The sequence below is a fragment of the Macrosteles quadrilineatus genome, unplaced genomic scaffold (genome assembly GCF_028750875.1).
Source record: "Macrosteles quadrilineatus isolate MER2022 unplaced genomic scaffold, UCM_ALF_1.0 Scaffold_1__1_contigs__length_201487025, whole genome shotgun sequence".
NCBI classification, from domain to species: domain Eukaryota; kingdom Metazoa; phylum Arthropoda; class Insecta; order Hemiptera; family Cicadellidae; genus Macrosteles; species Macrosteles quadrilineatus.
The window spans coordinates 101,624,075-101,652,005 of record NW_026542594.1 but is presented as its reverse complement, the minus strand read 5'-3'; the positions used below and the strand labels follow the sequence as shown (position 1 = coordinate 101,652,005).

The 27,931-nt window shown below is 34.6% G+C and overlaps 2 protein-coding genes across 2 annotated transcripts in view; both read left to right on the top strand.

Annotated features, from left to right (window-relative positions):
• Nucleotides 1–1,094: 1,094 nt before the first annotated feature.
• On the top strand, nt 1,095–13,964 carry LOC128999671 (glutathione S-transferase theta-1-like). Its single transcript, XM_054426329.1, has 5 exons — nt 1,095–1,474; nt 4,755–4,842; nt 6,138–6,288; nt 8,632–8,812; nt 11,980–13,964. The coding sequence occupies exons 1-5, from the start codon at nt 1,360–1,362 to the stop codon at nt 12,138–12,140; spliced, it is 696 nt and encodes a 231-aa protein (XP_054282304.1). The 5' UTR covers nt 1,095–1,359; the 3' UTR covers nt 12,141–13,964.
• A 1,095-nt stretch (nt 13,965–15,059) lies between these two features.
• Nucleotides 15,060–27,931, top strand: part of LOC128999334 (G-protein coupled receptor Mth2-like) — a 28,588-nt gene continuing 15,716 nt past the window's right edge. The window contains exons 1-2 of the mRNA XM_054425775.1: nt 15,060–15,131; nt 24,692–24,887. Coding sequence (XP_054281750.1) covers nt 15,083–15,131; nt 24,692–24,887 — 245 coding nt within the window. The 5' untranslated portion in view covers nt 15,060–15,082. The remainder of the gene's footprint in view (nt 15,132–24,691; nt 24,888–27,931) is intronic.

Here is a 27,931-nt window from a genome sequence, read left to right as displayed (position 1 = left end):
GGCCCTCTAGTAATTATTAAATGTACAGAAGGGACAACAAAATTCAAGAATAATATCAAATCAAGAGCATGCCGAGACAGTAACGGGGAACATCATATATATACAGTATATCGCTAAATAAAATAATGTTTTTGTGTTACTTTTAATCCTACTTTAGACTACCGGTATCTGAAATACTTTTCAATAAAGTTAGAGAAAACTAACTGTACCATTGGAAAATTTGGCTTGGAGTATGATTATGAATGAAAGGAGATATGAATACTTTAGTATTTTTGGCAAAAACATCATTCAGTTGTTCCAGAGAGGGTAGTTCCGTTCCGTAGCGAAGTCAGTGACAACTTCAGCAGGCTTATAGTAAAGAATAAAAGACGAAAAAGTATGTCGGGCGATGCCAACGGTAACAGCTAGTTAATTAATAAAATCTGACCCGTTAATACTGTAGATATTTAGTTACAAGAGAAAGTAGCCTAGCAGTGACCCAGGGGCATGGAGAGAAACAGGTTCACAAGATGATGGACTTGATATCGTATTTTGTTATTTACAGTATTTCACCTATGAAAAGTTCTAACTAGATATTTTATACATATAATTTCCTTCGGCATTTATACTGCCTACTTTGTAGCCGTAAATATCGGAATTACCCACATTACCCTTGTATGGGAATGTTTATTGCTCCAGACTTTTGGGTTGGCAGCACTGTTCACCCCATAACAACTACTCCCTCCCCCAGAAACCTTGCAGCCAATGAGAGCAGTCGATGCCCCCACCACAAGAGCAAGAGGGCGTTCATTACCTCACCAAATTGAAAAGTAACCAACCTGACCGATTTCAATATCGGGCAGGTAGGTCCCTTCACCAGTTTGAAAGGTTACCTACTTGAAGGGATCCCGTGAAAATCTGCCCACAATCGCTGTGTCGGCGTCAGCTTGGACCAAGGCCACACTATTGGACCTGTGAGCAAGCAAAGCTGTTAGTGACGTCATAACGGCACCTGAAAATCTCCCGTGTGCCACACCATGCAAGTGGTAAGTCATGTTTCATTTAATTATTTTTTTTTTCATTCATATAATAACAAAAACATACATAACCTCTAATCTAATCGCTCTATCCAACTGAGTCACTGCAGACTGCACATTTATTTATTTTTATTTATTTATTTTTTTACGGCAAAATCGCCATTTTACAATCAATTACATGCATAACAATTTGTGGATCAATAAATAACACATAACTGTAAATGTTATAAAGTAAATGATAACACATAACCGCGAACTAAAAAAAACTGCCAACATTTAAAAAAACATTATCATAACAATTATTTTAGTAAGTTCAACACACGCCATTATTGTAAATAATTAAATGGGTAAACTACGGCTGTTCTATGATACCCTATCTCAACCTTCTAGAGCATTGACGTTATTTTTTATGACAAATCGGATACCTTATGATGCTGTAGCTGTCAATTTATCAAAAGGTATGTAGTGAAGACATAACTTAATTAAGTACTGTAGAGTATTGTTTGTTTTAATTTTAGTATGTGTTAAAACGTAGTGTACGAATTACAAATAATATGAATCGTTGGGGGAGTCGTATGTGTACAGCCCCTTTACAAAACAGATAATAGGTAGGCTTACATAATTATTAGAATTTAAATAGGCCTGGTCCTAGCTAGGGTTTAATACACAGGCAGCGGTCTTCGAAGTGGCAACGTCGCTCGCAAGTGGGGCGTCTAAACAACCTATACAACACTTATTGCACACCTACACCTACTTTATTGTATTGTATTATCACTTATTGTACACCTATACACCTGGGACCTTGCCAATTCTACCAGGCTGGGCCCTGGAGTTAAAGGTGGCCTTGGTATATGGGTAGGTATACTATTAGTAGACCCCCACTTAGTTTACGCCTTGGAAAACTACGGTTTAACTTAGTTTACGGCCTTGGCAGGACCGGAGACCGAACCAGGGACCTAGGCTGGATAACTCAAAAGGTCAATTAACAGGAAATCTTAACCCTCCGAGTGTTATGTGTCGTAAAAGCGACTCATAACACATCCACTGTAATGTTATGTGTCGCTTTTGCGACTCACAAACACTGTTAACGGCGACGGCTCTGGGACTGACTGAATCGGATTGAACTGGATCGAGTTAGGTATAGTTTTTTTCAGTAGATTCAGAGCTTTCTCCTGATGTCTGTTTCCATACGCTTTTTATTTTAGTTCCGAAAATATTGTAGCAGACAGCTGACGTGCGTATTTGTAAACAGCTTGGTTAACCTCGCACTGATGACTGATGTGTTTTATTACGTTTATAATTGTTTTAGTGTTAAAAATCAAAAGTAGTAATATACGTGGTGCATTATAAGTAAGAAGATATAAGTGATTTTGAAGGGCTGGTTGATGATCCTGAAGAAGTAGGTAGTGATATTGATGTAAATTATCAGCCAGATTCCTAGTTATGGTTAGGCTATGCATTCTTAGCTAAACGCTATGTACCGAAATCTGTTTTTTGCCCATAACTTATTTATTTGCAAGCCTACTTCCTTATATTAGGCCCTATATTATACTTTTGGAATTCTCATAAAATTCTGATCAAAGTGGCTATTTTAAAATATTTGTAGACCTATAAATTATAACAATTTATTGAGCGCAAACATTTATTTTTTTCATTTATTTTATAATTTTTGAGAAATGTTAACCAAACAAAAATTTTTGAAAATTTTTTTTGTTAGCCTATGTTTTATATGTTACATTGAAGCCCATAATTTTCCAAAAGAAATGATATATAAAACAGTATACTTTACATTTTTTTTTAGTTTGGGTCAATCCATATCAAGTGGTCCAGAAATAAATTAATTGGTTGCTCCATGATTTTTATTTTTACGGAAAGAATTTAATTTTAATTTTTATTTTTTTTCATATTTTTATCCTTGAAAGTAGGCCTACAAATCATAAGAAGTACAAAAATACAATTATTTTATTTTTAAGATACATTTTAATAAAACCCTGCGATTGCGCAATAAATGGGCGAACATTAAGACCAAAACTAGAGACACTTGGAGGGTTAAAAACTGAAAAAAAACTGTAATGATTATTCTGAAGTTGTGAATGCATTATTTTACAAATAAACTACACTATCTCCTTTTTAATAAGTATTGACAATAAAAAAGTCACAAATAAACCCAAAAGACTGTCAAATACATGTAGTAAATTAAATTCTTTTTGTTGGTAAGAGTCAGTACAAATTCTTAAGTTATTTTATGCCTCATAAACACTCACCCTGACATCTGCTATGCAGTTAACTTAGTATGGTGGCACAGCATGTGATTAGTCAACCATCAAAGACTGGAACCAAGTCAAGAGCATTCTTCGTTACCTATGGTTGGTTCTAAGGACTAAGTTCTAAACTATACAAAGCGGAGCGATGCACTGAAGATCCTTCAATGTTACACCAACGCAGACTTCGCAGGGGATGAAAACAGCATAAAGTCACGTTCAGGATGTTTATGTTTGTTGGTTTTCGGGTACGTTTATGGTTTTTATGGCCGTTGTGAATTTGGATTCAGTATTCCACATGGCCCATGAATCATGTGTTTTTTCACAATTTCATGAAGCTCAGGATATTGATTTTGATCTGGAATTACCTGGACAGCAGTTGGTTTTCTAAGAAACAAAATTGTATTCCACTATCCACTACTGAAGCGCTACATTACTCCTAGTGAAGCTGCTAAAAAAGTAATATGGCATAAAGGCTTAGAAGAAATCAGTGGTTCTTCAATCGAAGTCACTATACATTGAGAATACTGGTGCAGTAAAATAAGCACACAATCCTTTAACGCATGGAAGTACGAAGCACATCAGTGTTCGATTCCACTTTTTTTTAGAGAGCAAGAGAGCACTTCTACAAACGATGATTCAAGTGGAACATGTACCTACCTGGAAGACTTCAGTTGGCAGACTTCTTGACAAAGAGTTTACCTTCTAGTCGACTGAAAGAACTTTTGAACCTCTCAGGTTTGAGAGCAAATTGAAAAATAATTTGAAACCTTTGAGTTGGTATCAAGTTAGTAAAAAAAATGTTTTGTTTATATTGAAATAGTATAAGGATAAGGATAAATAAATATAAGACTTTGTTTAAGTAATAAACTTATTCTCTTCATCAAAGTTTCATTGTTTTTATTTCTTAGCCTAACCAAAAACCAAATTTTTATATTGATTGTAACTACCTATTGATTATTACGATAGAGTCGTACCTGTATCAAAGTTCTGCCCATTTTTTTGTGGATAGTGGTTAAGTAAGTCTAGTTTGCCTATTATAATTTATAACAATGAAAGATAGATAGGTTCCAACTGTCATTGCATGTTGGTCCCCATTTCAATAAAAATTATAAAGTATAAAGTATTCATAGGTATCGCTACCATCGTGACAGATAATCTTTGCCTGTGACATGTGCATACTTTCTCAGACCAAAATTTTGTGTTGCATATTTTCATAGAGCCAAGTTACTGCTTTTATTATGTCTCAATTATCATCTATTGTTTCCACATGAAAGATTCTGTTTTGTTGTGTATATGCTTAGAAGAGCTCTAAGATTAAAACAATTTTAAAATGTAATTGTGCAATTACCTAACTTACTTTGTTTGTCTTGTACTGCAATATTATTAAGTCCTTCACAAAATACAAATCAATATTTTTGAGAGTAAAATAGCCTGAAAAGGGTGCAATTCAATGAAATAAATCTGTCTGTTTCAGGAGAACACCTTCAATCAGATTTTGAGAAATTAAATCCTTTCAAAAAAGTACCAGTTTTGGAGCACAATGGTTTTGTGCTTACTGAAAGGTAACTTTCTTATAAACTTCAGTCAATACTCCTAATTATTATAGTCTTATTTTTCATCTCTTTTACCTATTGGTTGTAGCCTAAAATCTTAAAATCTTATATATATTTAAAAAAATTTGTTTTTCTTTTCCGAGTTCCTTTGTCTCTTCTACCTGACCGATTTTCATGATTGAGGTCTCAAATTGAAGGTATGCACACACAGATTTCACATCAAGCATCCGAATATATTTATCTACAGTCCCACTTGGCTTATAGGCCCTACGTACACAAAATTTACTCCCCATGTATGTCTTTTTGGAGTTAAATTTGGGGTTTCTTTTCCGAGCTCATTATAATTAAAAATATCTTGGACTTGATAATCTACCTAGGCCTATCTATATCTATTAAAATACATGAAGCTGTTTTTTCTGAACACTATTCCTCCCTTATTTGAGGACCAATTTCAACATTTGAGGTGTCAACAAATCGTGTCTTAATTTGTAGTTTTGCAATAATATTTTAGAATTTAAAAGTTCTTACCCTTAAAAGTGTGCAAGGCACTCTCAAAGGTGGATTTTTCCCCATAAGTTTTACGTAGAACAAATTTAAAAACAGCTGTTTATAAAAAGAAACTCAGCAGCTTTTTTGGGATTTTATATTGATGTTTGTAATATTCAGGAGGTTATAGACCAATGTAAACGGTTAATCAGGCCTAAACCTAGATAGTTATAGCGCTAGGCCAATTGAACAATGTATGATGACTTATATATAATCTACTTTTTCCGTGCGGAGAGAAGAGTTTGTTGAGGGGATGCCTCAAATCGAAGAATGAGCTACTGCTCAAAGAAACAAAGTGACCCAACTTCAATTTGCTTTACACAGATTATCAGTAAGGCAACAATTAATTGTTTTCAGTTCTTCATCTGAAAAAGCTTGGGTGCAATATATTACAGACATGTTCATTTGAATGAATTAAGGAGAACGTTTAGCATTCATTAGAAGGAATCAGTTGACACAGAAAACAGAAATTTACGTGAACCTTCACGACAAAATTAGAGATATTTATACTCCTATAAAGTTTTCAGACAACTCTAATAATCTTACTGCAATTAACTTGAATTCAAGCAGCAAGTTTTCTTCCTCAATGCTGTGTTTCTATGTTTCTGTGTTTCTATTAATGTCTGATAAACTAACTGTAATCATAAAGCAAGCTTTAGTTTTTGAATTAGTTCTAGCCGACAGCCAATCTTAAATCTTGGCTTAAAACTTTCCTTGGTCGATGATGTATCTATATTTATAAAATAACTTTGTTTCAGTGTGGCTATTTTACGTTACATCTGCCGGGAGCTCAATGTACCAGACCACTGGTATCCTCAAGACAGCCAGCTACAGGCCAGAGTAGACGAGTACCTTGAATGGCAACACCTCAATACCAGGCTGTTTTGTGCTATGTACTTCCAGTATAAGGTGGCTTATCATCCAACCTTCTTAATGATGTTAAGATTATATGAACATTTTACTAAGTGGCCTCAAGAGAAGTGTGGTTCTGATACGTACTACATACAAGGCTTTAAAGCATCCTTGCTTATTATATTTTAAGCATTTGTGTTTACGTAGCATCTATAATTGATAGCCGAATGACAAATGGTTGTGGATCCAGAACCCAACACCACCTAGCTGGAGATTGAACCAAGAACCTTCAGATTAAATAAAGTACCACGGGACCGAGCTTTGCTCAGTCTTTGGTCAATGTAATTTATCCAAATCTTTTGTAGTCTTATCTTTTATCTGTTAAAATTTTAATTTTAGTTGATACTTGATAAGAACGCGTTTACCCACTCTAATATTTTTGCAAACTTGGTTTGCTAGACCAAGTTTGTGCAAACCAAGTTTGGATAGGCATGACCGCTTAGACGCTACGATATTTGACTCAAACCTTCTTTTGATTTGCATACACCAGTACCTTTTGTGATCGCCTTGAAGGAGGTGCTGTTGTGGTCTGTGTATGCTGTTTGGTTAGTGATAATAGTTAAACTTAATAAAGGGAAAAACTAAATTAAGAGTTAATTTTTTAACCACAATTTCACGATTGGTGTTAAATTTCACTTACTTGTGACAAAATTCCGGGTAGAGACCAAATTAATTTTAATATTGTGGTTTCATGAAATAATGCGTAATATTCGTCTCACCTAAAATTAGTCACACCTTCAAATTTGTCCAGATAACCCACAATGAGACAGTCCAGGATTCTAACGTGTTAGTAGATTAATTATCGTTTGGAGATCATTGGCTCAGAATAAACACAACAACAATGCTAACAATGTTTAAATTACCTTTAACATGATCATCAATGTCTGATTGATGATCATTATAGCCACTCAGTATAAGAGTTGAGATCGAATTTAGAATTTAGAATGAGTTATATCCTTATGAACTATATCCTAATAAATTACGGAATGAATACACCGCAATTAATTTAGAAACTTAAATAAAGCGTGAATCGTTCGTTGTACTTGGTTAATACCAAAGTAAAGGTGCCGGGAAAATAAATTTGGTTGAACATCAGAGTCAATACGGCGTTTCTTAGATTAAATTATCGTAAGCCTGTTCAGGGTAGTTAAATAAATTCTGCGTACATTGTTCTGGTAACTAAAATGATTTTCGATGCTGGTTAGAGTCAAAAGGACGTGTGCTCACACGGGACACGGAACAACTGGCTCAGTAAAATTAAATTATAATAAATCTTCTCAAAAAATGAGATTAAAATAAATAAACTCGGTAGCACACTAAGCCTAACGCCTGAAAACTCCACCACCAAGGGGAAAATATTTTGAACTCACCAAATTATCGTAAGGTAGACTGCTGTGTTAGTCTCCAAACAGAGAGCTCGTGGTCACGATTCTGTGACGGGTGGTCAAATGATCTTGAGATGAGCTCCTCTGGCTGTTCTTCGCCACTGCCGGGGTAGCTAATTAGCGTCCTCCCCTCTACCATGATGTCGAACCCCTCTTGTCCTACTCCTTTGATGACTTTGCCAACGTGGGGGCAGTTTACTTTGAACGTAGAAAATTATAATAAACTACTGTAAATAAAACTTAAAAAAAACAGATTTTTATCCCTTGGGGGATTTTGGGTCGTTACTTACTTTCCTCGTAAGCAAGATCTTTCTTGTTGCAATCAGAGTAGTTATTACTTTTGATGTGCCACGGGTAAGGAAAACTACGGTGTATAGTTCAATGAAATCGTTTAAAAATTCTTGAGACTCCGCCATGATGCTTTGTCTTCCTAGGGTACAGCAGCATACAGTGAAACTGACTGATGTGTGGGATGGAAACACCAGTAGACTATTGGGCCTAGGTTTGAGCAAAATAGCATGAACATCCGTTTACACAAAAAACCGTCGCTCAAACCTTCCAATCTGATCGCAAGGTTGATGAAAATTTTCATCAACCTTTCAACCTCACTCCCAAATCAATAGCTTCCACAAATCTGCCGTTTACACGTTACGATGGTTTGAACAATTATATGGTTTGTACAAACCAGGTTTGTACAAGTAAATTGCGCAATTGGATCATGTAAACGCTTCATGGGGAAAATAGATTTTTCCAATTTTGGTCTAGAACTTGTTTTGACGCAGAATTTAGTTATAACGTAAGTATAAATGCATTTCTTGGTGCCAATTCTGAGATTGATGTAACAATTATTCAAACATTATTCATATTAATATAGGATACTGTCTGAATTGAGAGTCTAGACTGTTGTAGCAGATAAACCTCACCAGAACACAGCTCTTCACATTGAATGTTGCAGGTACTAAGACCCGTAATGTCTGGCAAGCCAGCTGATGAGAAACTCGTCAAGTTTTATTACAATGGGATGCAAGTAGTGCTTGATCAGCTGTGCAATGTTTGGCTGAAGGATCGTAACTACTTGTGTGGTGACAAAATCAGCATTGCAGACTTATTGGGTCTGTGTGAACTGGATCAGCCGAGTTAGTAAATATTTTAAATTTATTTTTAATTGTTTATACAGGGTGACAAAAAGTCTGGAAACGGATTAATAGTTTTTCAACAAAATGTATTAGCAAACTTAAATTTTTCACATGAACTTATGTGTATGTTAACTACTTTTTGCAAGCATTACTATTTTTTTACCTCCACCAGGGGATGACCCATGAGAAGTATGTACATAATCTTTAATGAAAGCATATGTTGATATGCACATCATTTTAAAGGGCTTGTCAAGTAGAGTTCTTTGCTGGAAACTACGTCTCAGAAGTTTCATCCGTTACGAATGGCGGCTGTCCAAAGTTCTTGCAGAAAATACCTAGGCAGTTTTGTAATGGATTAACTTTTTGAGACCCAGTTTCTGGCAATGAACTCCACTTTACAAGCCCTTTAAAATAATGTGCATATCACTTATGCTTACATTAAAGATTATGTACCTACTCCTCATGGGTCGTCCCCTGGTAGAGGAAAAAATGGCAATTCTTGCAAAAAATAGCTTTTATACATATAAGTTGATGTGAAAGATTTTAACATTCTAACAAATTTAGTCAAAAAGATATTAAGCCGTTTCCAGACTTTTTTGTTATTCCGTATATTGAAGAACCTCTATTAAAAATATTAAAAGACAGACAAGACAACAATTGAATAAAATGGACAATTTTTGTATTAGGACAACAAAAGTAAGTTACCCAGGCTTAATTAAGATGTGTTGGACAAAAATGAAACTATGACACATATGCAATCAATCCTTTTATAAATCCCAAAGTGTGCATGAACTTTTGAGAAAACTAGTCACACCCTCATAAACCATATACTTAAATGTTCGTCCTGATGAGAACCCTTGCCCAAAACTATGCATTATTTCATAAATTGCCCTTTAAGGTCGTAATTCCTTTCTAAAGGGGACTTTCCATTAGGGATGGACGGGTCCCGAAATTTCGGGAATTTTTCGGGAAAAAAATATTCCCGATTATCGGGACGGGATTACATTTGACTTGGGAATTTTTCGGGACGGGATTTGGTCCGATCGTCGGCGATTTTTCCGCTTCGCGAGTGCCGATAACGCCGTTATTGCGAGCGATAGGTCCGCGAACGCAGGAGACGAAGTCATTTCGACGATTACGCCGTGACCGCGGAGTCCTACCGACGACCGACGAGTCATACCGACGATCGAGCCGTGACCGCGAGTCATACCGACGATTGCGCCGTGACCGCGAGTCATGACGACGATCGCGCCGTGACCGTGGAGTCATACCGACGATAACCCCGTGACCGCGAGTCATGACGACGATCGCGCCGTGACCGTGGAGTCATACCGACGATAACCCCGTGACCGCGAAGTCATACCGACGATCGCGCCGTGACCGCGAGTCATACCGACGATCGCGCCGTGACCGCGAGTCATGACGACGATCGCGCCATGACCGTTGACCGTGAGTCATACAGACGATCACCCCATGACCCGCGAGTCACAAGTTTCTATAGGTACCTGTAAATTGTTTCCCATTTTTTGGTTTTTATAGATCAGTGCCACAAATGGTAAAAAATTGATTTCGTATGTCTTTTTTGGTAACTGCAATACAGTACTTTCTTTTTATGCACAGAAAAAAATCCCGTCCCGTCCCGTCCCGAAAATCAGGAAGGAAATAAAAATCCCGTCCCGTCCCGTCCCGAACTAAAAATTCAATCCCGTCCATCCCTACTTTCCATACCTAATGTTAAAATACCTCAGCTGTACTTATTTGTTTGAACGGATTTCATGAATGTTTGTTCATTAATACTTATGAAGTCAAACGGGGTGAAGCCCGTGGGTAACTGCTAGTTTATAATAAATAACATTCGGTTTAGGCCTATTTTACGTAGTCTCTCCTCTTAACAGATTAAAATGTCACTTTGGTTAATGCTCAACAAAATGTTAGGCCTAATTTGATCATTGCTCAACAAAATGTTACTTCAGTTGTTCTAATATTGTCAACTCTGGTTTGTCCATGTTGATTTGAATACTGTAAGTGGATGGTGTTAGCTCACGGGGTCATGTATTTTTTTCTATATTGCCTAGGTATAGGTGTTACTTAAAATTTTGATCCAATCATTCTCTTTTTAAAGAGACAAAAAACAATCTCTTTGTTTAAAAGTCACGATATTACAAAATTTGTATAGTGAACTGAAAAGTATGCTTCTTATTAATGGTGAACAGGAGAACTCCTTGTTAAGACCAGAGATAACATTTTTCAATTGTCATATGTTGTATTTGAATACGGTATCTGCTTTATTAAGGTCATGCCACACGAGGTCCCTCCCGCAGGGGATGTGGAGCTCATCGTTTTAACAAAAGGAACTTGTCACACAGGACATCCGTGTGCTAGACTATCACAGTGGTGTAGTCGAGCCTCAACAGTGTGGCCAAGGCTATTCCAGTGCCATCACATTGCTTGTGCTGGACATGATACTTGGTATGGCTTGCGGTAAAATGTTTGTATGCTACCATCCGTGGGCAGTAGCAACTAATATCAGTTTGGCAAGGCCTTCAAGCCCATGTCTGTTAGTCCTGTTGTTTTTATGCAATCAAACATCTCCCTTGTTGTATTTACTTTTTGTCTTGTCCATCTTTTAATATGTTTAACAACTTCTCTTCATGTTGAAAACCTTTTGATAATAATGCACGCTAAATTTAAAGTTCCATTATATTTTTTTATTATTAATGCAGACATCTTGTTAGAGAAAACACTAACTCATAAAGGTTTGTATCAAAGTTTAAGCAAATAAAACATTAGGTATCTTTAGATGTTTTAAAATGAAAACTAACTATGCACAGGACCTGTTTTCTTTATTGCAGAAGTATGATCACCTCTTAGGAAACCAATCTTTCCATTCTAAATGTACAGATTTTTTAAGTCTTTTCCTGAATGAAGGGAATCAAATACATTATCTTAGTCAAAAGAGCATTAAAGCTCAGTTGACAACTAATATGCACTTAGCATCTTACCTATTAACCATTCTAATGTTTTGTTATTACTGGACTTAAAAACATCTATTTGTGCACCACAATTTCATGAAAAGAACCTTAAGGTACTTCATATTCCAAAGAAAAAATGATTATTTTTTCCAACATTATGTTCGCCAGTAACTAAAACCTTTCCGTCTTTACTAGGAATGGCAGGCTATGACCCAGGCAAGGACCGGCCAATTTTGAAAGCCTATATGGAGAGAGTACGAAGTGATCTTGAACCTCACTACTCTGTTGTGATGGAAAGAGTTAATAAGTTCATCACAAAGTATTCCGACTCCCACAGTTTGACTGCTAAGTTATAAGGAGATGCTCAGCCACTAGCCACTATTGGTTTAATTACTATGAGGTTGGTTGTTTTGTTTAAGATAATACAGTAACCATTTTATTGAGCTTATTTCTACCCCAGGGCTGTCCCTGGATTTTATCATTAAACTGTTTACTTTTGTTGTCAGTTTGAGCTTTACTTTGATTTCTTCAATGTGATGTAGCAGTAGCATCCTGTGTAGAGACATGGTTTAATTTTACTTTTTAGTAGATTTAAATTACGGTACGGTGATGAAACCTTTTCTCAGAAAATTTGTTTGTGATTATCATAGACAGAAAGGAACTCAAACATTTAAAGTTGTGTATAAAGTGTAATCTTTCATTTACTTCTAAGCATAACATGAGAGACAAATAATATTACAATAATAACAGTAGTTATACTGCATGATAATCAAAGAAATGTAAGTTGATGGAAACTTATGCAATAGTCCCAGTTTAGTTCGTCATAATAGGAAACAAAAAAGTTTATACTGGTTATCATGAGCAGAGACTGACTATTTCATTTCAATCACATTCCAAAGGCTTTACAGGTTTCTAGTTTTTTGTTTGAGTAGAAGTAGTTTTATGCTTAGTTGTACTTGTAATTTACCCTAAATCACTGTTAAATTTGTTGCTGGTATGTGGGATCTAACTTCTTTAAAGTATGTAATGGTAACAGATTCCTCTCCTAATTACAAAGTTAGTAGTTTTGAATTAAATATTATAATTTAATAATATATATTATTTTATGCACCTGTTGCCTCTCTACAAAGTGTTATAGCTACACATACTGGGTCTGTGATATTTTTTACATAGGAATGTCACATAAAATAAAATAGATAATTAAATCAATAAATGCAAACCTATAATCAGCAATATTGACCATTACATGGAAGATTTAAAAGATTAAGTTGTGATTGCAAGAAATTATGAGAATATTCCGTGACCCGAAGGAGACAATAATGATGTCTACAAGACCGCGAGAGAGGTTCTGGATTTTGCTATGATAATGGCTTCTGCCTTCTTTAATTAAGATTCTTATTACTATGGTTTTAAGGTTTTTAAAGTCTTTCTGAAAGCAATTCAGATAATTATTGGCGATTCAAATGGTTTGGATAGTTGAAATTCTGCTGTATGTGAATGTTGGCTGGGTATGTTTTTTTGGCCTCTGGGGACATAAAAAAACAAAGTGGTCCAGGGTATTGTTGTTACCATAAGACCTACGGACCCATGTTATTTTCCCATAAAATAACTAAAAATCGGGGAAAAAACGGTTTTGATTAAAATAAGTTTTTATGGCCCTCTAATAAAAAAAGTGCAATCCCCCATTGCTGTACAAAATACCGTTTAAAAGTTATTGTAATTTATGTAATTTTCCCATAAAACCCCATAAAATAACGGAAAATCAGATTTTAGACAAAAAATGTATTTGGATTAAAATTAGTATGTTATGGTCCTTATTCTAAACTAAACAATATAGTACAGGATTGGTGTTAAATTTAAGTTACGGTTCAAAAGATATTGCAACTTTTTTTATTTTCTCTGTAAAATAAATATTATGGTTAGTACAACTTCTTTCCAATGATTAAGGCTGTGACAAGCTAATGGGAGAAAGTATGTGTCAGATTGCTGAGACGGTTAATTTATTTTAAAAATCTTAACGTGTATAAAGTATACTACTTAATTTCAAGACACATAATAATCAGGGGGTGTTATAAGGTATGTTATGTATTGAATAAGGTTTTAGATAATTATATTCTCTGTATCACTTTTTTATTTTCTGTTAAAATATTTGCTGTTAAAAATATATTTTATATTTTCCATTGACCTGTTTGATTTCTTGTCCTTCCGGTCCGTTACTTATGAACTCTCATCACAAATCCATTACCAAAAATCTAAATTCTTAACCTTTTACACTTCATCCCGTTGGTCTGAAGAGAGCATGTTATCCTGGACTGTTTATACTGACTCTGGCTAGCCCACAAAGCCTTCATAGATTGAAACTGAAACCCATTTTAAAGTCCAATCTCATCACATCAGTTTAGTCACAAATAAAACATAGTCCCTGTGTAGATTTCTCATCTTTATGGAACAGCTGAAGCCAATTTTATTTTTAGTTCTGTACGGTGCAATCTAGAGGTTGTTTTTGTTGAAAATTTGTTTCTTGTTATTTCGGTCATTTAAAACTTTGTTTAACCAAATAAAACAATCTAATCATAAACAATAACTCGTCAGAGTCATATAACCAAACAGTGAAGCACAAATCATGAAATTAACCCTAAAATAATAGGAACAAAATTTTGTCGACACTAGCACCCCATGTCACCGTACATGAACTTAACACGAAAATTGAGCTTCAAAATTTACAATGGAACGAGAAGTCTACTTGTGTTGGTTAGTCTGGGTGATTTCGAGCCGCGCAGGTTTGAAGGCTACGCCACACCTACCGGCGCGAACCACCTGATCTTTTTGTTTCTGCTCATGTGGTTTTGTTCTTGGGATGTCTATAATGTGAAAAAAGCGAGACCTATATCAAAGTTGTGTGCTTTTAATGTGATAAACATTTTGAATTGTACTGCAATCTTAATATTGAAGTAGGTTGTTTAAAATAACTTAATATGTTTTAACTCTAGTTGGAGGTTAATTTAATATCATGACTAAAATTTGTGTTTTGAATTTCTTTGTAGCAAACTGGTCAGAACAGCACTTAAAAATGTTTTTGGAAATTTAGCACTCTGGGTATAGTTACCCCCCAGTCAGCCCATTTACAAAGTGGGCCTGCATGGAGTAACCTGTGAAATATCTGATCCAAACAATAGTCCATATCTCATCAGCCCCCCTCCCCCCCCCCCCCGCACTCACCTACAGGTCTCTTATCTCAGGCAGGCACTGTCTATCTAGCTGTGTGTCAGAGTCAGTCTGGCTGTGTGTCTGTGCCAATATGGATTTGTCACCTGTAGTGGTTTCAATCTGCCTGGCCGTGCTTACGGGTGAGATTTTTTTGTTAAATACTTAATACAGCAAAATGATTTAACGACCTATTGTTTTGTTATGGTTCTAGTTATAGTAATTTTATTATTTGATTCTGAGCGACTTGTGTCATAAATGTATTGTGTCAAAATCTAAATGTCTATTTCATGGTTCCAATACATGAAAAATCAATCATTGTTTTTTAATACAACAAAAATACATTTGTGTATGTAGTTGGTTTAATTAGTGTCAAAAAATAAGGGCTGTTCAAAGTAGATAATTATGTTCAACTTATCTATGTGTTTGTGCCTACTGTATTCAAATTGAAACTGTAACTTAGTATAAAAATCAATTTATGTCATAACAATCTAATTATTTCATAACAATGGGGCCCCAGCTTTCACCGTTGTAAGACAATTAATGCATTGAATATCAATTTTATGAAATAGGAGGAAACTTGTTTAAAAAAAAACTTGAATGCAATTAGTTAAGTTTTTAAATTATAATTTTTCTTTTTCTACTTGAACGTTAAACAAGTCAGTATGTCATGTCTAGTTTGACGTTCTTTAAATCATATTAAAAATAATTTTTTACCGATACAGTTTTTTTTTTACTTTGTTAGTTAATGAATTTGATGTATCAAAACGTATTCTCCAGTTTAGTGTTTAGGTTGAATCCATATTAACTACAGTAATATTGATTGATAGTTTTACACTACAGGTACTGATTACTTTCATCTCTAGTATCAGTCAACTGAAGTAGTTTCTAACTCTCATTTCTGGTGAACAGTGAATATAGCCGGTTAACATTCTGTGATGAATCATTAGGTGTACAGTACCTGCTAACTGCTAACTCCTTACTCGGGAAAAAATACTTTAGACTTACGTAAAGTAGAAACATTTTAACAATAGATTGGAAAACAGTACTTGGCAGTGTTAATGTAGAATTTTTTTTGTATACAAATTTTATGGTAAAAAAATAAACAGTGTATCCTATAAAATATTTGGGTTATTGTTATTGCTGCTATATGAAATGAAATGAAATCAACTTTATTCATACTTTGCAAACATGTGCACATCAAAATCACAATGCTTAATCCCAAAAAAGTACAAGATATAATCACTATTGAAAAAGTTCTTATTCTAATATATTATCTAGGAGGAAATATTCATTCTTTGAGTACAGGGGATTGGTTAAAAAGTACATTTTTAGATTATTTTTAAATTTTGTAGTCCTTGTGTAGTCCTTTAATTTTGTTGGAAGAGTATTGTAACATTTTATACCCATATACATTGGTTTTTTTCAAAAAATCTTAATCTATGGAAAGGTGTTGCATAGTTATTTCTGTTTCTGGTACAGTATTGATGAGAATCCCCTACCAGTGAGACATTATTTGAATTTTGGACAGTATATAATATGCATTGATATATTTAATAGCTATATACAGTCATTATGCCTAGTTCTTCAAATTTTTCCCTAACAGAATCTTGCCAATCCAAATTTAACATAATGCGTATTGCTCTTTTCTGGAGAATTAAAATTCTGTCTAAATTAGCTTGTGATGTTCCTCCATAAATACTTATACCAAAGGATAAATGTGAGTGAATATGAGCAAAATAAACCAATTTTAGGGATTCAAGTTTACAAAATTTTGATAATCGATAAAGTGCAAATAGGCCTGTTGACATTCGATTTGCCACATGATCAATATGATCATTCCAGCTTAATTTACTGTCTATGTATAATCCTAGAAATTTAGTGTTCTCAACAATTTGTATACCTTCACCAGCTAATTTTAGTGCTGGGTAATCTGAATTGGTATTAAATTTTAGATTAAAGCGTGTAAAATTAGTTTTGGAAAGATTTAGTAATAGCTGATGATCTGAAAAAAAGTTATTGATGTTCATCAAGTTATCGATGGCAGATTTTTCTATATCATGAACAGATTTTCCGCTTACAAGAAGATTAGAATCATCGGCATATAAACAGATGGTATTCATTATTGAATTTGAAATAACATTGGGTAATCCATTGATATATGTAAGAAATAGTAGGGGACCCAAAATAGAACCCTGTGGTACACCATGTTTAATTGTTCTCAACTGCGATCTTGTTTTAACCATCTGGTTATGATTGTTTAAGTGTGTAATTTCTACAAACTGTTTCCTGTTAGTTAAATATGATTGAAACCATTTTAGTGAAATTCCTATAACCCCTAGTCCTTCCAATTTTTTAAATAATTTATGATGAGATACACTGTCAAATGCTTTGCTTAGGTCCATAAATATTCCAATTACTTTATCTCCCCTATCTACTGAATTTATTATTGACTCAATATATGTAGCAGCCGCTGATATTACATAATGGTTTGATCTAAAACCGTGCTGCTCTTTATCGAGTAGATCATTACTTTCTAAAAAGTTAACGAGCTGATTATACATAGCTTTTTCATAAATTTTAGACATGACAGGTAACGAGGCTACTGGGCGATAGTTTGAAACATCTAGTTTGGTCCCCTTTTTTATAAAGAGGTTTTACTTTAGAAATTTTTAATTTATCTGGAAATATGCCGGATATAAATGGTGAATTTACCAAGTGTGCAAATGGTTTTTTAAGTGAACTCTGGGCATGCTTTATTACTGTTATGGGAACATCGTCGAAGCCTGATGATAGTTTATTATCAAATTTGGAAATTATTTTATTGATATCTGTCTCACTGATTGGTTCACATCTAAATTTATTTTGTTGGTTATTTAATACTAAATTAGGTACTAGTAAATTTGGTGTATTTATTTTTGGAATTACATCAGAATCAACTACATTGACATAAAAATCATTAAGAGTGTGACATATAACCGTAGGGTCATTATATACTTTTGAATTTACCTCTATTTCATCTATATCTCTACATCTATATCTCTGAGTTAAATAGCCCTCTTGCAACAAACATGCATACAAAGATTTTTCAAAGAAGGAAGAGAGCCTACTAATTTTTATCAGAGATTTTGTGCCTACATGGCCTACATTTATGTACAAATTTCAAAGAATACATTTATTTTGCTTATGGGAACCCTAAAATGAATGACTAATCAATCAAGCACCATAAATGTAATGGTATTAGTCTAACTATTGCCCTATCGAGAAATATGCTTAAAAGATTCTTGCATCAACTACCTAAAATTACTTTTTACTTGTTTTTTGGCTAAATATATGCTAGTTTGTCAAAGAACCCTGGGTTTCTGTGAAACACTACTTGTTCAAACACTGATAATAAATAGTTTAATTCATACAACAATCATTAATTTCATAAAATCAGTTGTTAGAATTATTAATTTTCAACCAGTTGTTTGCTATATGTACATCAATACTAAATATACCTACTATGTATACTTAATATATGTTACTATGTAAATATACCTTAAATATTTTTCAGTTGTAAAGAAACCTGTTTTCTCTAGGTAAAACATATGCAGGTGATGGTAATATGTAGGCTAATAAGGAGTTAAGGTTCTTATTATTGAGCATTGTGTAATCTTAAATTTTTAGGGAGATCCCTTACAAACAAAACTTTATCATAATTCACAGTTAAAACTGTAATTAATTACCTTCATATCAAAATAGTGTAATAAATTTGGGAGTCAGTAAAACATTCTACATAAGTCGAGTTTTAAACTAGTTTCAAAAAATAAGTCCTCATTTAACGACTCGATTCTTCAAAAACTGCTTTCCATCCAATAAAGAATATTGTTCTTGTAAACTTACAGTCATAAGTAAAACGGCAGAACAGTTGAAATATAAATTGTTTAGTTAAATTATTGAATTTGAAGTAGATTTATTGGATTGTCAACTTCCTTAAAGGAAATATTTTGGCAGAAATTGTATTAGTTAATTATAAGGATTAGTTTTAAGAAATTACGCATGTTCAATGTACTAACGCTACAAAACAACGATTGAATGTTTTGACTTTGACTTTGACAAACTTAGGATTTTACAATAAAACTTGGTAATAAAATAATGAGTTCTTTTTACATGATTTCAAATGTATTAAACACAAACAAGTTTACTAACCAGTTTTAAGGTTTGCGGTGTTTACATGTACAACCTGAATCTGCTGTTTATTATGGTTTTGAGGCACATACTACTGGTTTCTCAAGATGATAAATAAGTTAAGTAAAACTAAATTAATTTTATAATCAGCCTTGACACCTTTAATATTTTTACACCATTACATTTGACACCTTCAGGCAAAAGTAAGTAAAATTCTACCCACAGTAAAAATAAAAAAGTAAAACACTGCAAATAGCTGTAAATGTTATATGTAGAACCATCATAAAATTAGTTATGGATTAATCAGTAAAATTAGAGGAAGTTCCACTGTCTCATGAGGGTTGGTCTTATCTAAGCTTGTCATATCAGGAATTGTAATTATCTATCTTTATCTTCAGTAAATATAGAGATAAAGGAATTGGCATGTGCACAAGAGTGACTGGCTCTTGAAGTAGTAGGGTTTTTGAGAAAACTAGAGAGGAATGCAAGAAAAGCCAATCTACTGTCTCACCTTCTGAATCATTCATTGAGAATGAGAAACGGAGAAAAAGTCTGCCTGCCATTCCGATATTGCTAAAACCATAGACATAGCAATCAAACCAGTTTCTTTGTTGTAACTATGTAAATATCTAGACTTCACAAGATAATTTATAATAAAAAGGTCACTAGTTCAAACATGAAAAAGACAGAAATATATTTTGAAGGTTAAACATTTGACCAAGCTGTCGTTAATCATTGGGCTTTCAATAAATAAATTACAGTATGGTTAAATAACAAGCCAATATTAGTCAGGAACGGATACCTGTGTAGTTCAGTCAATGTTCATCATTTTGTCTTCTTCGCGGTGCTTACCGTGTTATGTCCATGTAGTTTATTAGTTTATAGCTATTTTATCCAAACGAGTAGTGGTGGACACTCTTCACACAAATTAATGCATATAAGCAATTTTTGGTTGTACTTATTTATTTTAATATAAGCATTGACTTTTGTTTAGTCAAAGATATGAGTTATTAAAAGAAACACTTGCCTAAGAGAGTCTACTATTATACCCCTTTGCAGTGGTGTAATTACTTTGAAATTAAATAGTTTGTATATAAAATGAGTCATTACCGTAGCCTAATCTATATTATTAATACGCTACATGAATCTTTGTGAATATTATTAATACGCTACATAACACTTTGTGAACAATAAGGGTTTTTTGTTTTAAGATTTATAACCCTACATATTAGATACCAAAATGTTCGCCTAGGTGTGTGTGGTGTGTAGATTAGCAAACTGACCTTACATTTTTTAATAAGTCCCTTGGGCTGTGGCCCAGTGGCTTTTTAAGTTCCCATGTTATCCTTATGAAGAACATATTTGTTTACATTATGATCAGCTGGATAATTTAATTGCTGTTAACATTTTAGTTGCAATTTAAGGAAACTTGCTCTACAAACATTTACTGACTTGGTTGAAATTAAATATTTACTATTTGAATTTGGGTTGGTGTAAATATTACAATGGAAAAAAGCGAGAAAGCCTGGACTATTTGATAAACTAAAAAGAAAACTGAATTAACACTGTGCTGCATTTCTTGAGCAATCATTAAAAGAGCCGATTTGCAAACTATGGAAACATAGGAAAGTCATAGAACACCACCAAGTAGATGAAATAGAAATAATGTTTTTTTTTAGAATTTATAATCGTTATTATGGACAACCTAATGCAGCTATGAGTGGGAAATATGTGTAGGAAACACTAAAAAACAAGATCAGCTTTTGAACAATGATAAGATATAATTACAAGAATTGTTGATTATATCGATCTGTTATGTACATCGTGAGTATTTCCATAATCTTTGAGTCGACTCTTTTAAAGTCATCGGAAATTATTACCGTTATTCGTTTTAAAATAACTCCTGAAATACTTCGCAATTGCTCGAATTCAAGCAACAGGTACACTAGTAATTGGTTATAACGATGACTAAAATGTTTACGAATAATATGTTACGTAGTTATGAGATAACATTGTTGCTGTTGTGTCCTCCCAGAGTTGTTCCTACCAGGAACATGATCATGATGGATCACATGTTTATCAACAACTTATGAAAGCTTAATTTTGTTGATTATGTCAGTCATATCTTATCACATTTTCTAGTAACACAAACACAAATTAAATTGATCTTGTCTCCATTTATATTGGACAAGATTGGCTCTTACCCGCCTGATACATTCTGATTAAATTGTACGGATATTGAATTGTGTTTGATTATAAAGCTACTCAGTTTCACTATCTCTAGGCAATTGCTTACACAGCTATAACAACTATTAAAACTCAAAGTTGGTTATTGATCAAATAATTGACAATGGGTCTATATAGTCAAATTCACAAATTTACAAATAGGCAAACAGTAATCTACACAAGGCTCTAAAAATAAATGTTGAGGTGGTTTCATCGAGTAGACATAATTGTTTACAGCCTCTTCAAGAAATTATAATTTTAAATGAATACTAAGAGAGACTGTTTATGTACTCAATAACTGTGAGGAACAATCCACATTCCTATACCAGCAGTAGCAGAGGGGGAGTCACATGCAAATGTGTTGTATTTGTGCTGCTAATGGTTGAACAAACAGCTCCTGGTTCCTGCACTCATTGATGGAGGTCTTCCCAGAAGCTGCACTCACCTCTTACACTCTCGAATAGTTGAGAGAACCAGCTGATGACTGTTACTTTGGTTTTACCTGTTCTTGGTTGAGACTAAAGCATCTGCAGTCTGTAGCCCTTTTCAAGTAATTTTATATCAGTCTATGTGACTATCTTTTATCTAATAACCATTTGAAAAATAATTCAATAACAATAATTGAAAACGGATTAATAATGATTATTTAAGGATATTAGAACAAGTGAACCATCAGAACAAAGATACTGTATCATTATATTTTATGTGTAATTTTTTTGAGAGAGCTTTTGACTAGTACCAGTAAGTTTTTAAATTGCTGTAAAAAACAGTAGGTAACTTGTTACTGTATAAGGAATAACAGAGAATCAGCTATTACTGTATATTCGCCATAATAATCTTGTAACTAAAAGGTGTGAGTTCTAATTGTTGAATTGATATTTGCTCAAATGCACAATACGTTGCACAATGTTATGTTGAGTTTCTGATAAAGTTTTCTGTTTTCATTAAATGTATAAAAATGCTGTATTTCAGTGGGTTTACGACACCAGCCTCATTTACAGTACGTAAAGATGGTACGTAAAGGGGGGGGGGAGCATAAGGCTGTGTCTAAATTCCTTTTTCTGTAGAACTATATTACACTTTTATTCTTTCCTATTAGCCACTAAAAATTGGGAACACAGAATTTGTCTCCCATATTATCCTTATGAAGGGTAAAACCAATTAATGTGAATTGATTTCTGTAAATATATCATTATAACATTTTGGAAATTTATTTATTTCATGGCCTTCTTTGCAACAAAAGCACGCTCTTGTGTTCCTTATAGCAGCAAACCTAGGTATTCGTAGTACAATGTTGTGTTTATGGTGTTTTTTTATGCTCTCTGCCATTGTTTACTCTTTGTGTAAGGCAACTGTCCAAACCCACGTCTTGTTACTATTTAGTGCCAACCTTTTAGCAAATTTCCCATATAGGGAATAAGCTATTACTGTAGAATATGTATTTATATATAGCAGAGTACCCGTTCCCCGGGTACCCGGGTTGGCGTATAAGTACAAAATGCTTATTGCAGTTATACTATAGCTTTGCGTTCGCAATGAGGGAGGATAAGGCTTGAGAGAATTTGGTTCTTTATATTTACGGTATGCTATAGTATTACAGATATGATATAGTATAGTATATACAGTATAGTATTACACATCTACTATAGCCATTCTGTTCTACCACTGCACCTAAACAATATAAAAAGTAAATTATCAAATATTCACACAATATCACAAACTATGTATTAAATTAAAAACATAAACCTTACTGTAAACAATCCTACTTTAATAGTCCTCATTGTGCATCACAGATTTTTTATGCTGCTTACTTCAAATGAGCTTCATGATTTCAAAAAAATATAATAGTGCTGCACCCGGTTGGTAAGCCTTATATAACTTTTTAATGCTATTGAATAATATCATAGAACCAACTTGTTTGGTCGAATCAGCTAAAAAAATTATTTAATTCCTTTTAAATGTCAATGAATACTTATAAGGTTAACATGGGAAACTCCAGATCCACTGGGGCGGAGCCTGAAAGCATTGAGATAACAATATGCCTATATGTTAATCGGAAATGTGAGGTATCACCCAAAGGTCACACCAAATTGCAGCCCAATCCGACCAGTATTTTTCGTGTTTACTTGTCACAAACATCCATACAAACATCCAAACTTTCTCATTTATAATATTAGTAGGATGTGTGTTTGTTTATTTGCACCCGTTAGCACAATAACTCGAGCAAAAATTATCTGATTTTGATAAAATTCAGTACAAATGTGTAAACCTGGGTTTATTCTTATTGGAACGAATTTGCGAACCAGCATGATTGTCAAAGATGCTTCCTAAAAAAGATATTAGAACTTATAAAACACTTTATAGGTTTTGGGATTTTTCTCAACATATAATTAACAGTAGGGCCTATATATTTTGATTTGAACCATTATTTCTCCATAGCAGTATAGTCTGCAAGTCAGGAGAATATATCTCAGTTAATTTGAATACCATATAAACTAGGGACCTTCTTCTGACTTTATTATTAAATACTGCTATAGCTCTTCAAACTTTAGTTGCCAGACTCATCAGACAGGTCCAACCATTGGTGGAACGGCGGCACGGTGAGGTTGACTACTATCTCACGCAGTTCTTGTCAGGTCACGGCTATTTTCAGTCGTACCTGCACTTGATGGCAAAAATGAATTCACCAACTGTATTTACTGCCCATGTATTCCCAACGATGCAGAACACACTTTATTCTGCTGTCCACAATGGGATATGCTCTGCCAGGAGGCCACTCAACATCTTGGGGTGCTGTTGGTTAAATCGATTTGCGAGACCTTGCTGGAGGGTGAGGACAACTGAGACTGCTGATGGTCACACATTGTCCAGAATATCCTTCAAGTGAAAAAGAACAATCTAGATCGGATCACAGTCTAGATCTTGTAAGAAATGAACGGCTAGACACAGAATCAACCCTTCGGGCGTAGGCAAACTTGGCCTAGTTCTAATGAAGTGCGACAAGTGTTCCCAGGCTAGTGTCCGAAGAGTAGAGGAGGTTTTTAGTGGGTAGTCTCTGGGATTGGAGTCCCACACTACAAGCTAGCCACCTGTGTTCATAAATGCATTTTCCTACTTCTCCCTAAAAAAAAAAAAAAAAAAAAACTAGTTTCATACAGTTTCTAAAGCCACATAAGTTTACATTATTAACTTGTGTTTCAAAAGCGATTGACATTTTATGTCTTCAAAAAAAAATTATCTAAACCCATTTTTGGTAATCAATTAAGTTTTAATCAAGCGATGGTTGATGGTAAAGTGATGTGTTAAGTTTCAGAAGGAAAGGAAGTGTGTGTTGTCCCCAAGTGCTGCCCTCCAAACCAAACTATACTACCAGATGGTGGAGGGTGTTACAGTAGCAACCTTACCTTTGAGCCAGAGTTTTGGAATGGGACGGACAGTCTTCCCCCAGCCAGCTCCATGGAGCCTCTTAATGTCATCGTGGGAGACCCTTGTCAGTATGGCAAGTAGGTTTGAAAAACAAAATTCCCAATTACATAGGCATATCAGAATACTTAATACCCTTAACTTCTTGAGCTTTATTGTTTTTATTTTGTAGATTTCAGTATTAGTATTTTCGGAGATCAAAGAAGTTGTATTCCTGAGACTTTGCTATGCATGCAACTCGTAACTTCGCTTCACATAACACACCTTAAACTTTTAAGGGTTGTTTAGCAAGTTGAAAAAAATTTGTCAAGATATTAATATACAAACATAATCACCAAAAATATGTGCTTTTGTTTAGTTTCTCACAGTTTAGTAGTCAAACATATATCTTTTACCAAATTTCCCTCTAGGGAAGAAGCTACTTATTACCGCAGATGGCACATCAAGACCTCGACCCGGGCCGATTTTCTTTATAATTTTAATGTCCCCAGAGGCCAAAACATTTATTCCTTAAAATTTGTTTGTATTATATATGTCCAAACAAGTAGGGTGTGATAAACTTGTATAAGTTTGCAAACCATCAAGATGACGAATTGTAATTGGGTAGTCATAGGGTTTTTTAAATTTTTAAATTTTTTTCCCTGTTTCCACGATTAAAATGTTAAAATGCCCAATTTCAATTAAAAAAAATTGCCAATTTATTTATTTCATAGGTACTATACTATTAACACACTCACTCCCGTGTGGTGAGACACGTTTTACATACACAGGAGTGTGACGGCTGGGACTGAACCTGTTAATATTTTATTTTACTATAATACACTTTTTCCTTCCCTGTAGCAGAAAAACTTAATGTAGGGGAAAGTGGGGGAATTGGGCGCACCTAACCTAAATCAACTATAACTTTGACATTTTAAAAGCAAATCTGTTAATAATATCATGAATTGATAGCTAATTTATTCTAGTACATTATATCTATTGTAAGAAAGATGTTTCATAAATCTTTTCTTTTTTTTTTATAAAAATATATAACTTTGCATGTGCGCCCAATTGCACTACCGCTGGGTAATTGGGCGCATACTGTCGGGTAATTGGGCGCGTGGTGGAAGCTTAGGTACTTAAACAATAAAGTAGTCCAAATTCAATGACATGATGTTTATTATAAAAAAAAACAAGTAAGTACTGTATTAAGTAGTTTTAATTTTTAGGAAATTAGTTTTAATAGGAAAAATTTGTTCAAAAATTTGTAAAAAACATGTGTAGGAAACATTTTTTCTAAAATGTGTATTTACAGAAGTCACAGATGTAGTCCTTGGCAGAATCCCATCCTGTACATTCTGAATGGCTCCAAGACGAGCACATGACACATCTATACCAAAGCTCGTTGTCTTTGCCTATGTCCCCACATATGGAACATATGTCTAAAGTTGTTTTGTCGACAATGTTGGGGTCTACGAGATCAATGATGTCATCGTCTTGATCTTGGAAGAGAGGTGCTTCTTCTTCGATGTCCGACTCATCCGATGTGTCCTTCTTTTTTCGTTTTTTCGGCTTCATTTTGTTGTTGTTTGAACCTTTTTCAGTTTTTATTTCATCCATATTTAACATTCTGGCAGCCTTCTTGAGTTCCCTGTTCTTTTTCTTTGACAAGTTAGTCTGTCGTTTTTGTGCAACTACTTCCAACTTCATTTTCATTGGCGTTGAAGTAAGCAGTTCTGAGTGCTGCTTTTCCCTTGAAACTACTTTCCTGGCATTGGGAAGTCTGGGTTTTTTGGGAATTGGAGCAAATTCAAAAAACGAATTTGGTGACGTTGACTTAGACGGGTCAAATATAGGTCCTCTTGATGTTGAGGGCTTAGAGGATTCAAAAATAGGTCCTCTTGATGTTGAGGGCTTAGTGGGGTCAAAAATAGGTCCTCTTGATGTTGAGGGCTTAGAGGGGTCCAAAATAGGTCCTCTTGATGTTGAGGGCTTAGAGGGGTCAAAAAGGGTTCCAGTTGTCGTTGACGGTTTAAAGGGATCGAAAAGTGGTCCACTTGTTTTGGACTGGTCTTCTTGTCTAGATTCGTTTAGGCCTACTTCGCTGGTAGCGGTTTTCTTAGAGGTGTCAGGAGTCTCACAGCTCATAACGACTATTGCTTCATTAGAAACTGTGGCAGGGGCGAAGTCTTCTTCAGAGAACTTGTTTCGGTCAAACGGCACAATACCAGAGGAAGCAAACCCAGATATTCCATTTTTCATTGTCGCAGTCTTTATAAACGCTTTGTTGAGAAGCTCCGCAATGTCGTACTCTGTAATTTTTGTGTGCCCTGAGCTTGTCAGATATGAATCATACTCCCTGTATAAAGCTCCTTTTAATGGGCCAAAAAATGTCAAATCTAACGGCTGAAGCCTATGAGACGTATGAGGAGGAAGGGACAGCATGTGGATATGGTTTTGTCTGCAGAAGTTGAAAATTTCAAGTGACACGTGACTACTGTGATTGTCTAAAACAATTAAAACTGGGTCTTCTTTGGTAGGATGGGCATGTGCTGCAAAGTGGTGAAGCCAATTGATGAAGATAGTCTCATTGCTCCATCCGTTTGATGAGCATGTGTATACAGCCCCTACAGGTCCATTCCGTTGCAATTGAGGTGTCATTCTTACACGAGGGTATACCAGCATTGGGGGAATGAAATGTCCAGCTGCATTTACAGCAAAAAGGACTGATATATTCCTCCCTCGTTCAGCAGAAGTGGCAGTGCCTACTTTTTTAGCACCTTTCAATCCAAGCACTTTAGGACATTTTTTTTGGACAGTTGATATTCCGGTTTCGTCCTGATTGTAGATCCTGTGAGGAGGAAAATTGTGCTTCTTCAAAATTGCCTCGAGGTTGTCATAAAATTTACTTACATCTTCTTGATTGAACGCCAATATTCTGTTTATACTTGTTCCTTCAGGTTGCCTGAGTTTTACTTCGGGATGTCTATTAAGAAACCCATATAACCAGTCTTTTCCTGCCATACCTAACTCTCTATTAAAGTTATGTGATAGTCCCTTAGACTCTGCATATTTGTAAACAAGGCGTCTCAACTCTTTCGGTGTCAAACCATAAAACAATTTACAAAGAGATAGTATGTATTCT